Genomic DNA, 15,688 nt, shown 5'->3' with positions numbered 1-15,688 from the left:
CCAAATCTGGTGTCACAGGCTGAAAAAATTCAAGTCTCACCAGGCAAGGCAGAGCGCTGGACATCTCTGCTCTATCCATTGTATTTAAAAAAGGAGAGAGATCCCGGCAGATGGCCTCCACTTTAGATTTTAAAAAATGCTACAAATTGGTCAGGTGAGATATTAGTGGGAGGCCCATCACCCAGACCAATTCCGGATAGTTCGCGAACTATACGGAAAAGTTCCACCTGCTGATTTGAAGCTTCGCTTATCCGGTCAGCAAAGTGTGATCCTCTAGCAGCCTTCACCTTAACCAGGTAATGGTTAGTTGCAATCCTAACAGCTCTCTTATTATAATCTGTCAGTTTGTCTCTCCAAATGCACTATAGCCGTCTCCTATTTCGCTTCATAGCTCATAGTTCCTGATTATACCAGGTTATATTTCTGGTGATCTGTTTGAGCCAATTCAGCTGTTACGTTTTGGAATATTATAAATTCATAGAATAAAAGAGTTGGAAGGTGCCTACAAAGCCATAGAGTCCCACCCCCTGCTAAATGCAGGAATCCAACTTTGTTTACACTTTATATACTTCCCAATGTTCTTTTAACACAGACTGAACATATATTGGATTGAATAATTCATAGCAGGATGTTCCATTTTTATTTGAGACACTGAAAAGAATCTTCACCTGTACAGCTACCTCCTGTACACAGTGAGAAGCTCAACTGAGAGATGATAAAGATTTTAAGATAAAGGGCATCACAGTGGATTCAGCCATTATTAGTTCTGCTTCTCCTGTTACTTATATTTTTATTTTTATTTTAAATGTATGTCTGGAAAATTTCAGATGCAGACATGGAATTTGCACTGATGTACTGTGCAGGTACAGTTTCTGGAGGTTTGGGTTTGCCCGTATTCTCCAGTGGAGTGTCTGCCTTAGTATGTCCCAATTTACATGCTTAAAAACCATGCATTTTTCTGTGTCTATGAGAGAACATTGGAAACCTAATGAAAATGGTCAGGTCCTTAGAACAATGTATGTATGTACTTATCTACGTATGGCGATTAAAACAAAAAACTACAAAAAAAGAGAGAACAAAAAATGTGCCCTGTGCCCCTTCACTGGGCACATTTAGGAAGCTGTTAAAAACCTGGCTATTTAAGCAGGCCTTCCCTGAATAAACACCTGTATAATACAATAGTGTTTGCTAAAATATCATCCGTCACACAGCTATGCTTCTTGTCTTTTATATTTTATGCTTTTAACTGTAATTTATTGTATTGTGCTTGTTTATTCCACTTTATGATATTTGATTTATGCCCCAATTGTATTATTGTTATTTTGTATATGTATTATTTTGTTATTCTGTTCTTTATCTGTTGTAAACTGCCCAGAGTAGCCCTGGCTGCCAGATGGGCAATAAATAAATAAATAAATTGATGATGATAAATAAAATATTAATATTAAGAACATTCAAGATATCTGGAATTTGTAATCATATTGTTTCACACCAGACACATATAACAGTATTGAATATAGGATAAAATAAGAGGGAATAATGGTTATGCTATAAAGAGTGATTTCTTTACTGCTTGTTATTTTTATCCTCTGTCTTCAAAGCGGGTAAGAATGGCCAGGGTCTGTGCAGTATTTGTATCAGTTACTACATAATGATGGGATATAAGTGATGCAAAACAGGTTATGGTCTTACTGAAATACCACTTCTAACATAGTTTTAACCCTGCAGTCTTTGACTTCTCTGGAAGAGATAATATAGTTGATACATGAAAATTCAGCAGCACTTTTTTTGCACTCTTTCCTCCTTCAGCTACACGAGTACCCATCTCCTTATTGCTCTACTATAAAGTTTCTACTTGTGAATTTATGCAGGCGCAGCAGTCACTGGGCCCTCCCCTACACCTTTATTAATCCTATGAATCACAATGTATGGTCATGTGGCAATAAAAGCTAGATGCTGACACTGGGGACGGTATGGTCCAGAAAGAGTTTTTTCAAATCAGTTTTCCACAAGAGCTTTGTGTTTTGGATTAATAGCATTACTGATATCATGTATCCTATAGAATCCTTGCTATATTTGTATTTAAGTAGGTAGGCATATTTAATGTATGTGCTGTGTTTTCTTGGATTTGAATTTGCTGACGTCGATGTTTTGTAATCCTATTATTTTCCAAGGTTATGCCTTTCTGCTATTCCAAGAAGAAAGTTCTGTGCAAGCTCTGATAGATGCCTGCCTGGAAGAAGATGGGAAACTTTACCTATGTGTGTCAAGTCCCACTATCAAGGACAAACCAGTAAGTAGACTGACATATTGTCTTCTCATCCAGGTAGCTGAAAAATGAATGAATTTGTGAAAAAAGTCAGCTGTTAGTATCTTGTTGCTTGGACTGCTGTGCAGGTATCGATTATGAAAGCTCTGTATGATATCAATAAAGGACTGAACAACTTAATATTCTAGCTATTTCCTTTAATGTTCTATAATGGATTGATGTACTAGACTAATGATTTGGCCATGCTGTGTGTTGAAATGAACTTCCCATGTCTCTTAATGTAGTCACTTCATGTGCATTTCTTTTCAAGCACGAATTAACTCCCTGCATTGAAATATGAATACTGAGATGTAGAAGAGATTATGTGACCAGGGAAGCATACCTGGATTCTTAGATTCTGATGTGATCCATTTGAAATTTATGGATAATCCTTTCAACTGGTTTTGCCCAGTGTTTGCTTTCCTTCAGACATTAAAAAATGACATATTATTCTGATTTGTTGGCAGATTAGCAGAACCATATGAAAAGTAAGATGAAACCAAGAGGTCAAAAGTATATTTATATACAATAAGAGAGATATCTTGGGGTATGTCAATGTATATGAGATGGCCTGGATGTTACCTTCTTTCAGAGTGGTCTCATTGGGAAGCAATGCCAGGCTGTAATACAATGTTAAGCAAGCAAATTTGGCGCTTGTGCACTCTGCCCTTGATGCTTGAGCTTCAGAGATCATGCTCACACAGTTTCCTTCCTTCCAAAAAAGGAGAGGATCCCTAGGCTAATGGACATTGGCATGAAGGCCGGAGGGATATATCAAAATCGGATGGTTCTCAAGGGATTTTCGAAATGGAAACTGAGGGTTTTGTTATGTTTTCTGGCCTTTCTTGTTCTCAGCCAAACTAGAGGTCATTCACAGTGAAATCTAACACTTAGTGAGCACTGTTATAATTCCTGCCTTAGTCTTTTTACATCTTAAGACAGCAAGCAGACTACACTACTCTGTGAGCTACCCTTTTTGTATCATGCGTGAAAAAGTTTTTTTTAACCCAAAAAGCTCACACATAGATTTTAATGTTTTTTTCAGTGGTCCTGAAAAAAACAACATAATCACAATATGAATTTGGAAATCTGTCTTAGAGCCAACATGGTTTCCTCTGCATTTTGTAGGAATTGGATGCTCGATATGTGGCAGAATATTCTATGTGAGGATGAATAAATAAAAGCAAATAAACTATAATATAGTCTTTTTCTTATAGATTTTTTTTTTAAATTTATGAACACATGAACCAAAATGGAATTTTCAGCAAAGTAGGTGATACCTATACCTCTCTGTAGTTCATACAGCCTTCTCGAAACTGGGCGAGAACTCTTAGATTATTCTCTCAAGCAGCATAGTTTATAAGGCTTATCAAAATTACTTTTTTGGGGGATTGCTAAATTTAAAACAATCCAAAGACTTTGTCCCAATTCCAACCATCTGGCTCCTTAAATGGACAGAGTAAACGCTTTCCGTTTGAGCAATCCTCTTAGCTTAAGTAAAGGAATTAATTCCTTCACCACCCACCTTTTCTTCAGTTTTCAAAATGTGCAGAAAACCTGCCAAAAGACAGCAAGCTCTGTAGTCTGCATCTTGACTTTCAGATTGTAGAGGATGCTTCTTGAACACTCTGTCATAATCCAAGAGCTGGAGCATAGCCAGTGGGGTTTTTAACCCCCATTTCTGCCTTAACAGCAGCCCATATCACACTGCAAGCTGCTTTTGAAAGTCCTCTCAGTATCAGAAGGGATTTGCCATGTGGCATGAGGAGCTGCTGTTCCGGAAACATCGCCCAAATCCTCCTTGGACATATTCATCTAGAGGGCAGTTTTCTGAATCATGGCCTCTCCTTCACTTTGAAATAAAAGTGAGTAGAATAAAGGAGTGTTGTGTATGCAAAATAGGCAGTGGTTGTGATGAGGGCCTGAGAGACACAGCAAGTACTGACACTTTTGTTGCAAACTTTGATAAGTGAAGCAAAAATTTAAAATTCTGAGGACTTTTCATCTTCATTGGCAGGTACTGAAGTAGAATTAACACTAGTACTGCAGTATTCTGATAAAACATTCTGCTTAAAATGTCCTAAGATTAAAAGTTCCTTATATTATCTTTGTTTTTAAAAAGCAGTTCTAAAACAACCTTTTGCCCTCTCCAGGTGCAAATTCGGCCTTGGAACTTAAGTGACAGTGACTTTGTAATGGATGGTTCCCAACCTTTAGATCCCAGAAAAACTATTTTTGTTGGTGGAGTTCCACGGCCCCTTCGAGCTGGTAAGTAAAAAAAAAGTGAAAAGACAGCTTATGATATGAACAGTTTATAAAGATTTGTTAGCATAATACTGTCTGCCATTGTTTTCTCATATATATGTGCTTTGCATTTTAAGGAACACATTGCTTAAGCACTGCACACAGGGATCCAGATAAATGAAACTTGCTAACTCCCCTCTGAAACCCTCTGTTCTCCTTAAAATCTGTTCTGGATTGGTTTCGCAGGATCCTTTAGAGTAATGTGCATTTTAGTGGAGGCTGCAGACCCTTTTCTTCCAAGTGAACTATTCTGTGTACAGGAGTGTAGTTTTGGATTGAACCCTTTATGTAGAACTGAAAGGAAGACCACCTGTGGCCCATATGCTGCATGTAGCTCACTTGGGATTTAAAAACATAATAATTTGACAGCTGTACTGATTTATTTGTGTATTCGATGAATCTAAGGTATACTAAATTTCACTATTAATATTATTTTAATATGTCTGTTTCTTCTGTGGTCACAGACTTATTTATTTTTGATATATATATAATGATGTATAGGAAAATCAAATTACAGGCCAAAAACATCTTGAAGGTCCCCAATTGCCCATCTTGTTCTGGAGGCAGAACAAATAGTTTCTTTACCATTTAATGTTCTTTTCCAGTTGAACTAGCAATGATTATGGATCGTTTGTATGGTGGAGTCTGCTATGCTGGCATTGATACAGACCCAGAGCTAAAGTACCCAAAAGGTGCTGGTAGAGTGGCTTTCTCCAATCAGCAGAGTTATATTGCTGCTATTAGTGCACGCTTTGTCCAGCTCCAACACAATGACATTGATAAACGGGTAAGTAAAATTTCACAAAATTGATTAGCACTGCAGACAAATTACACAGATTCCCTATAAGAACTCAGACCTAACTAGACTTATTTTCTCTGACTATGAGTGGTTCTCCAAAGATTATGGCTTTGGTGCTTCCCAGCTCTGCTAGCCAAGATCCTATTGACTCACATTGCCAAGGATTGGGTGTAGAACTTTATGCTTATCGTGGTGCAATAGAGCCATAGTTAATAGGGTCAAAGCTCTGGGAATTTCTGAGTAGCAGGAACTAGGACATCATTTATCATTCCCACATCACTGGCGTAGCTGTCATCCTCACAGTACCTGAAAAGGAAATGTACTTTCACAGGAGCAGTATATTGCTGCATGCCATCTCTACAGTAGTAGAAAATATTTGAACATTTCCCTTCTTGAGAAGGCAATTAAGAGTCATTAACTTTACATAACATTTGCACTTTACTTATTGATACATCACTGTGCGCATGTAAAATATGCCCTCTGCAGATAGAGCTATGGATCTTTCACATGATCTTTCACATCTACATTTGAAGAATGTTATCTTCTTTAATGTTCAAAATAAAGGGAAAGTAGGACTTTAAAATTTAATTTTAGAAGCTTGCAATCTCAAGCCAATTCCTATAATACTTTGCAAAAGTAAAAGTAGTTTGAAGGTGAAGACTTCCTTTCACAATCCTTTTTTTTTACATAGTTATTGCTCACTTGTGGGATATGCTTTTGAACATAACTATTAGGACAGTGAACAGAAGGCAAATCAAACAACAATAGCTGGGGGAAATTGCATGATTGAATGGAGGACAGGAAAGAAATAACGGGTGTTCAAATGTATGCGAGATCAAACTAACAATCCCTTTTCTACTGAAGGTGATTTTCTTCATAGCCTTGCTTCATCCCACTGCAAAATATTGCTGATGTTAGTATAATTTCAACAGAAGATCCCCATGAGAACTGTACATATTATTTTTTTATGAATTTGACCTTATTTATGTAGAAAACCAATCATTTTTCAAAAATAATACAGTGAATGAAAAATAGGGCAGCAGTATTTCAATTGTATTTTTTCTCCTCTGGCTATGAATGCATCCTCCAAACATAACTAACTAAATTAACCAAAATAAAACAAAAAGCCTGTATAGTTTAATGGGAAACATTTAAGCATGTACTTAACACTTCCCTTAAAAACGGGGACATTCACATACTTAACTTTGTCTAATAATTTTTCCAGAATTGTGTAACTTCTAAATGAGGTAAGATGGTGCAATTTAATTTATAAACCTAGTAATTCAAGAATAATTATTGGAGGAGTTAGTGTTGGTCCTGAGTTGTGCGGTCACACTGTGTCTCAAAAGTTGACTTCAGAATCTAATTACATTGATGCATAATCATGATGATGTGTCTGATGTTTTAAGAAAATAGGACAGTACATGGAAGATAAGGATTCATTTGTTCTATTTTGATGTTAATAGCAAGTTAACATTTTAATGTGGAATGCATTTAAATTTGCTTTATATCTTCATTGGATCTTCAATTCCCAGATTGTCCTTTTACATTATGTAGTGCAGTAAATGTTATGGTAGCAGAAAGGAGATCCAAAACCTCACATTTGGGGAACAGGAAGTGGTATTAATATGTTATACCGAGATCAAACATAAAAACATTGAAAGGGCAGATTTTAAAATTGTTTCGCTTACATGTTCCTGTATGAAGAGAGAAACCTCATTTGTAGTTCATGTAGCGCAAAGTGAAGTTGCTAGGTACGCTGTGAAACCTAGCAGCCTTGCTATGATTCTGCTGACTGATCTTTCAGGTGCCATCCAGATTCTCTGCAGCCATCCAATCCACAAACTTGTCTCTTGTTTGGTGTACTTTTTGTCAAACCCTGTAGCTCTGGTCTCATTATGGTTCTCATAAGGATTAAGGGTAGGTTAGCCCTTTCCCTGGAAAGGGAAGCAGTGTAAATTTTGTTGTAGAAAAAACAACCACCATTGCTTCCTGGCTTATAATACAGAAGAGTTATTTTTAAAAATGAAGGACACTGTTTTCCTGTTTTTCCCTGACTTGCCTAAAAGACTAGAACACTAGTTATCCCTTTATAATGTGATCAGTTTCTTCTTCACCATTTATATTTGGTATTTAGAATCATGAAGTTGGAAGGGGCCTATAAGGCCATCAAGTCCAACCCCCTGCTCAATGCAGGAATGCAAACCAAAGGATATCTGCCAGGTGGTTGTCTAAATTTTTCTTGAATGCCTCCAGCATTGGAGCACTCACCACTTCATGAGGTAATTGCTTCTGTTGTCATATTGCTCTAACAGTAAGGACATTTTTCCTGATATTAGACTGAAATTTGATTTTCTGTAACTTGAGCCCATTGTTTTGTGTCCTGCACTCTTAAACTTACTTTCTACAATGCAAAAAGCTGGTCTTTCAACATTATTAATTCTGTACTTTTAAGGGGCTTTACTAAGGCTTATATATGTGTTGTTGTGTCACCTCCAGCTTATGGCAATCCCATGAATTAATGATTACAATTAACAGGACTGCTCAATTGTTGCAAATGAAAAGTTGTGGTTCCTTTGTCTAATTAATCAATTTGATGTTAGGTCTTCCTCTTTTCCTACTGTCTTCCATTCTTATTTATTTATTTATTTATTTATTTTATATCCCGCCTATCTAGTCGATAGACCACTCTAGGCGGCTTACAACATGGGATACCATAATAAAAACAACAGAATTACATAAAAGGAAAACTTTCAACAATTGGGTTAAAACATTAGGAAAGAAAAGAGGAGGGGATCAGGAATTAACTAGGAGGGAAGGCCTGCCGAAACATCAATGTTTTTAATTGCTTTTTGAAAATACCCAGCGAGGGGGCCGTGCGAATATCAGGGGGAAGGTTGTTCCAGAGGCGAGGAGCCACTGCCGAGAAGGCCCGATTTCTTGTCTTTTCCTTCCGGGCCTCCCTTGGCGTTAGGCTCCTCAGCCTCACCTCCTGGCTCGCGCGAGTGACACGGGTAGATCTTGGTGGTAGAAGGCGTTCCGCCAAGTATCGAGGCCCTAAACCGTTTAGGGCTTTGTACGTAAGCATCAACACTTTGAAGTCGATGCGGAATCTGATGGGCAGCCAATGCATTGCGGCCAGAGTGGGTGAAATGTGTTGTAATTTTTTCACCCCACTAAGGAGTCTGGCCGCCGCATTCTGCACCACCTGAAGTTTCCGCAACAGCCTCAAAGTCAGCCCCACGTAGAGCGCATTACAGTAGTCTAATCTTGAGATTACGAGCGCATGCACCAAAGTGGTGAGCGCCCCAACATCGAGATAGGGCCGCAGCTGGGCTACCCGCCTAAGATGGTAGAAGGCGGTTCAGACCACCGACGCCACCTGGGATTCCATAGTGAGCGCCGGGTCCAGATGGATCCCCAAGCTGCGGACCCCATCCTTAGCAGGAAGGGTCACCCCACCAAAAGAGAGGGAGTTTCCCAAGCTCCCGACTGTGGGGGCGCCCACCCTTAGTACCTCCGTCTTGTCCGGGTTCAGCCTCAGCCCGTTCTCCTGCATCCATTGCAATACAGTCCCCAGGCAGCACTGGAGGGACAGAACGGCATCTCCTGCGGAAGGTGGAAATGAGATGTAGAGCTGAGTATCATCAGCATACTGATGACACCGAGCTCCACACCCCCTGATGACCCCACCCAGCGGCCTCATATAGATGTTAAACAGCATTGGGGAGATGATCGACCCCTGTGGAACCCCGCAATTGAGATTCCACGGGGCCGAGACGCTCTCCCCAAGCTGCACTCTCTGGGGACGGTCCTCCAAGAAGGAGCGGAGCCAGGCCAGTGCAAGGCCCCCAATTCCCAACTTGTAGAGCCTCCCCAGGAGGATACCGTGATCAATGGTATCAAAGGCCGCTGAGATGTCGAGGAGGACCAGCAGGGACACGTTGCCCCTGTCGGCCTCTCTCAGTAGGTCATCATACAGGGCGACCAATGCCATTTCTGTGCCGTGGCGCGGCCTGAAGCCCGACTGGAACGGATCCAGGGCATCTGTTTCGTCCAGGTGCGCCTGAAGCTGGTCGGCCACCACCCTCTCCACCACCTTACTTAGGAAAGAAACACTGGCGACGGGCCTGTAATTGCCTTTCATCCGCCGCCAAACTTGGTTTCTTCCTGATGGGCCTAATGAGTGTCTCCTTGAGAGCAGATGGAAATCTGCCCTCAAGGAAAGACCCATTAATTATTGCAGTGGCCCATTCCGTTGTTGTAGGCCTGGCTGCTTTGATTAGCCAGGCCGGACAGGGGTCAAGGGAGGAGGTGGTGGCACGACAGCGATCAAGCACCCTGGCGACAGTATCAGGCGTGACAGGCTGAAATGTGTCAAAAATTACCGGGCAAGACGGAGCGGTGGACATCTCAGCTCGACTCACTGTATTCAAAAAAGGAGACAGGTCCCGGCGGATGGCCTCCACTTTAGATTTTTAAAATGCTGCAAATTGGTCCGGTGTAAGACTAGGGGGAGACCCATCACCTGGGCCAATTCCGGATAGGTCGCGCACTATACGGAATAATTCCGCCTGCTGGTTGGACGCTTCGCTTATCCGGTTAGCGAAGTATGCTCGACTGGCAGCCTTTACCTTAGCCAGGTAAAGGTTAGTGGCGACCTTAACAGCTATCCAATTGTAATCCTTCAGGTCCTTTCTCCATTTGCGCTCTAGCCGTCTCCTAGTCCGCTTCAACACCCAGAGGTCCTGGTTAAACCATGGCGCCGGGCGAGCTCTGCGTTGGAGAGGGCGTTTAGGTGCGATCATGTCTACAGCCCTGACCGCAGCGGCGAACCAGCTGTCCGTCAGAGCCTCGACAGGAGCGCCAGCCAGGTCTGCCATAGCACCTCTCATGGCATCCTGGAATCCAATCAGATCCAGTAGCCTTCGAGGGCGGACCATAACAATAGGTCCCTGCTCCCTGCGAGGGGGGAGGGCCATGTTGAGGTTACATTTTATTAGGTGATGATCCGACCATGGCAGAGGGACCGACTCAAGGTCAGTCACCATCGGACCACTCTCGCTCCAACTGGAGGAAAAAACCAGGTCGAGTGTGTGGCCGCCCACGTGGGTGGGGCCGATGACAGCATTGTCTTTTCCAGTGAGTCTTGTCTGCTCAAGATATGCCCAAAGTACAATAGAATTAGATTAGTCATTTTAGTCCTACTGAGAGCTGAGGTTTGACTTGATCTAAAGCCCCTTTATTTGTCCTCCTGGCAGTTCATGGAATCTACAAAAGTTCTTCTTCGTGGCCTCTGTGAATGCACACAAATGGGTCTTGTCTGCACCTGCACTAACATTCTTGGAATATTCTAGAGCTAAAAGTAACAATTTTATGGGCTGATCCCCCATGAGGCACATGCTCCTCCCACCCAAGATTCCCCTCAGTTCCTTTTTTCCGCTGTGCTGAAAGGTTCTACGGAGAAATACAGCGATTTCACAGTTTTTTCTCAGATTTTGGTAATTTCCCCTCTAAATTGGACACCTCTTCCTTTCAATCAACTGATCAACGATCCCCCGTGAGTTGTTTTGTTTTTGCTTCTCCCCCCCTCTTCAACTGTTTTTCCCTTCTGTTTTCTCACCATTTTGGCCTATCCAGCCCCTTTTGACTCTTAAAAGTCATGATAATTGCCTTTTAAGCCTTTCTGCTTGGGTGAGCAACATCTAACCCAGGTGTGCACAGCACGCAAAAAAGCTTATGAAACCTGCCCTTAAACAGGGGCTCCAGAGACTCAGGTCTCACTTGTGTGAGGTTGCTTTGAACCCCACAACTTCAACTGGTTCAGCTGTCCACTTACCAGACAGACAGGTCCTGTGACAGACACCACCCTTCTCAACTCCCTTTCAGATGGTTACATTCCTTCGATCCAGAGAGGGATCTGACAAGCCAGAAAGTCCTTAAACCTAAGTCGACATCGACTTCTAGGTACCAGAAGGCTCGACATGACTAAGAATGGCAAATCTGCCTTTGAAAGAGAGAATGTGCAAGCTCCACCTGCACAAACTCTGGGATCGACTGGTGGTCTCTCTCCTCCAACTAGCCATTCAGTGACTGCGCTACCGTCCAGTCTGGCCGTGGCCCATTCTAGCCCTACATTAGGGTAGGCATTTGACAATCTGGAGTTGGAGCTCGAGGCTCTTCCTCTATCTCACAAGAAGAGGAAGGAGAAAAGGAGGCATGTCTCACCACCTCAATTTAAGCCCATTATGATCGGGCTTGACATGGACAAGCTAAATGCTTCTGTTTCTCCAGCATATCAACACTTCGACGTCGACAAGCTCAACGTCAACAAGCTCGACATTGATAAATGTCAACATAGACAAGCTAAATGTTCCAGTTTCTCCAGCATATCAACACTTCGACATCGACAAGCTCGACGTCGACAAGCTGAACATCAGCACATGTCAACATGGACAAGCTAGATGTTCCCGTTTCATATGCCGGTCCATCTCACATTGAAGCCCATTATTATCAGGCTCGACATGGACAGATCAAATGTTTCCGTTCTCTCTGGCATATCAACACTTCGGCATAGAAGGATTCTTCCCACTCACGTCAAAGCCCGTTATGATCGGGCTCGACATGGACAAACTAAACGTTTCCGTTTCTCATGCCAGTTCATCTCATGTTGAAGCACATGGGTTCCACATGGACAAGCTAAATGTTTGCATTTTCTCCAGCATATCAATACTTCGGCATAGAACAATGCTTTCCACATGCCAGTCCAATTTATGTCAAAGCCTATTAAGATAGGGCTCAACATGGACAAGATATATATTCTTGTTTTTTCTCTACCATATCGACACTTTGGCATGGAAGAATGCTTCCTGGACAACCAGTGACACCGTCACGTAAATACAGGTCCCACAATTCTACACCGGTCCCAGTTTCGAGTTGAACACCTCCCACATCTGAGCATGAACTGAAATCTGATTCCTTGAACGAATCACCCTCCAACATGATGCAATAGATCATCATCCTCCATCTCCTTCAGTACACTTCTCCTCATATGCACAGCTCATTTCTCGGTTGGCCACATCCCTTCGGTTGTAAATGGAGGAACTGCTGTCTCCGGAAGCCGAACTCATTTCTGATAATTTCACTCGGGAAATATCACTATCACTTAGCTTGGCATTTATACTAGCTATGCTGAAGCTAGTAAAGGATGCTTAGAGGACAAGTCACCTGCTATTTTAAAAATCTCTGGGCGAACGGATAACAGGTACAAGGCACGCTGAAAAGATACAGAATTTTTAGGAAGACACCCCAATCCCAATTCTGTGAACCCTACTATTAAAGAGTACAGTAGGATTGATGTCCTTGGCAAGGACATCTATTCCCTTCGGTCATTTCTGCTCCGTGTAGCCAACTACCAGGCAGCAATAGGCGCCTACCAAGGGCAATGATGGTCAAAGATTTTACCCATCTTAGATTCCGCTTCCACTCTGTTCCTAGTTTGAGAAACATTATACTTGCTGCTTTCTCTATAACCCTCCAGGAAGAGATCTCTGCCCTCCTGGACAAACATGCCATAATTCAAGTTCCAGCATTGGGCTTATATACTGGCCTCTACTATATTTTTATGTACCTAAAAAAGGACGGAGGCATCCATCCAATCCTTGATCTCAAAAAACTTAACACATTTATTTGATCGTAAGTTTAGGATTCTGACCCTCAACACCATAATCCCTCATCTCTCACAGTGAGACTGGTTTGTTGTACTCAATCTTCAGGATGCATATTTCCACATATCGATCCACTCATCTCATCAGAAATTCCTAAAGTTTCACTACCATTTGGTCTTTCAACAATACCAAGGTCTTTCACAAGGTGCAGGGCTTCAGTTCCAACAAACCTTCCCCTGCAGGGTATGAACATCTACCTGAACATCGAAGACTGGCTGACAGTAACAAAATCATATCACAATGCCATCATAACAGCAAATATCATGCTCTATGCCCTCCCAAACCTGTGTCTCAAAATACATCACACAAAGTTTCATCTGGTACTATAGCATACGTGTTCCTATATCAAACTATCTTCAACTCTGATTAAGCCAGAGCGTTCATTCCATTTTTTAAAAAAATCATACAAAGAGATCAATCCGCTTTTCGACCTCGGGCTCTGATTCCAGCCCGTCACGTACAACATCTCTTCAAACTCATTACCTCTATGACTTCAGTGCTACAGTATGCCAGACTCAGTCTCAAGCCACTCCAGTCGTGGTACCCTTGGCTGTTTGACCTCGTGGAGGATCACTAATCCAGGAAACTGCAAGTTTGGTTCTGTCACTATTGGGAAATACCAACCATCGATGTATTTGCTTTGGGTTCGAGCGCCAAATGCATGGTTGATTGTTTCTGCACAGGTGCGGACAAGAACTCCATCGGGGATGCGTTCTTATGAAATTGGGCAGGGATCTGCCATAACTCTTCCCTCCGATACAGCTTACTCAACAGACAGTCATCCATCTCCATAATTCCTAATCGAATGCAATCCTAATAGCTCCATGGTGACCAAGGCAACCCTAGTTCACCTGTCTGAGATCGATGTTGACAGACACGTCTCAGTTCCCTCTTGTCCCTGATCTCTTGTCATTGAAAGGAAGGTTGATCTACCATCCGGATCTATCGTCCATGAACTTGACAGTGTGGCACATTTTCCCACTTTGAGATCTGTGCTCAATCAAGCTCGAAAGCCATCAACTCGATGTCTATATGTAAATAAATGGATATCTTTTATTAAATATACAGAAACAAATAACTACCTTACCAGGTCTCTCTGAAAGTGTTGCTAATTTTTTTTAACTCCACCTTTTTGAATTTTGCCTATTCCCTTCCACTTTAAAGTGTTATATATCGGCTATTGTTGCCCATCAGCCGGATGATTCTGATCCAGCAGGGCTTTCGTCTCCCCCTATGATCAAAAACTTTCTCAAAGGACTCAATAACATCCGTCCGCCATGTAAATGCATTATTCCCCAGTGGTTGACAGGTCATTCTAAATGCACTAATGTGCCCACCATTCGAGCCGTTTTTATCTTCAAATACGAAATTACCTACTTTCAAACAGCCTTCCTAGTGGCTATCACATCTGCCAACAGAGCTGGCACGATGCCCGGCCTCTGATTCGATCCACCCTTTATTCAATTTTCCCTGATAAAGTGACTTCATAATTTGATGTCTCATTCCTATCCAAAATTGACTCAAATTTTCATATTAATCTATGTTTCGTATTACCATCATTCTTCAAATTGCCACCATCTCCTCTAGCGCAGTGGTCCCCAACCTTGGGCCTCCAGATGTTCTTGGACTACAACTCCCAGAAGCCTTCACCACCACCTCTGCTGGCCAGGATTTCTGGGAGTTGAAGTTCAACCTTGGTGGCCCAAGGCTGGGGACCACTGCTCTAGAGCAGTGGTTCTTAACCTTTGTTACTCGGATGTTTTTGAACTGCAACTCCCAGAAACCCCAGCCAGCACAGTTGGTAGTGAAGGCTTCTGGGAGTTGCAGTCCAAAACTCCTGAGTAACCCAAGGTTAAGAACCAGTGCTCTAGAGCACATGCTCCACCACAATATTGAAGTTAGATGCTTGGTCTGGACACTACCAGGACCCTCAGACAAACTAACAGGCTTTTTGTATGCTTCCATGGTCCTCATAACGAAGGTCCAGCTTTATCCTAATCCATCTCTAGATGTATTGTCCAGACTGTATCTATGGCTTATCAGCTGTCAGGCGAGTCACCATCTAATAATCTTAAAGCTTATTCCACCAGAACGCTGTCCACCTCGGCTGCATTCCAGTGTAGAACCAAAATTCTCGACATCTACCATGCAGCAAAATGATCCATGCCATCCACCTTTGCGAAGCACTGACAGCTAGATGTAAGGGTATGTAATGATGCTGGATTTGGCAGAACTGTGTTGCCATCCTTCCTACTGTGACGTCCACCAGTCAATAAGTGAAGCTTGCTAGTCACCCATTTGTGTGCATTCACAGAGGCCACGAAGAAGAAAGAAAGGTTACTTACCTGTAACCATGGTTATTCGAGTGGGCCTCTGTGAATTCACACTACCCACCCATCCTCCTCTCTGTCCGTCATGGGTATCTTATGTATTATATAACTCTCGTACCCGGCGGACAAATTTTAGGAACTGAGGGGAATCTTGGGTGGGAAGAGCATGTGCCTCATGGGGGATCAGCCCATAAAATTGTTACTTTTAGCTCTAGAATAT

General features: G+C 42.1%; 1 protein-coding gene across 13 annotated transcripts in view; it reads left to right on the top strand.

The window, feature by feature from the left end:
* CPEB3 (cytoplasmic polyadenylation element binding protein 3) overlaps nucleotides 1–15,688 on the top strand; it is a 120,648-nt gene that overhangs the window by 98,759 nt on the left and 6,201 nt on the right. For all 13 annotated transcript variants that reach the window (XM_078391319.1, XM_020782920.3, XM_078391318.1 and 10 more), the window contains 3 exons: nucleotides 2,175–2,293; nucleotides 4,462–4,576; nucleotides 5,218–5,399. In XM_078391319.1, the coding sequence (XP_078247445.1) occupies nucleotides 2,175–2,293; nucleotides 4,462–4,576; nucleotides 5,218–5,399 (416 nt within the window). The remainder of the gene's footprint in view (nucleotides 1–2,174; nucleotides 2,294–4,461; nucleotides 4,577–5,217; nucleotides 5,400–15,688) is intronic.

Source organism: Pogona vitticeps, chromosome 3 (genome assembly GCF_051106095.1).
Source record: "Pogona vitticeps strain Pit_001003342236 chromosome 3, PviZW2.1, whole genome shotgun sequence".
Classification (NCBI taxonomy): Eukaryota; Metazoa; Chordata; class Lepidosauria; order Squamata; family Agamidae; genus Pogona; species Pogona vitticeps.
This window is presented reverse-complemented; position numbering and strand designations above follow the sequence as displayed.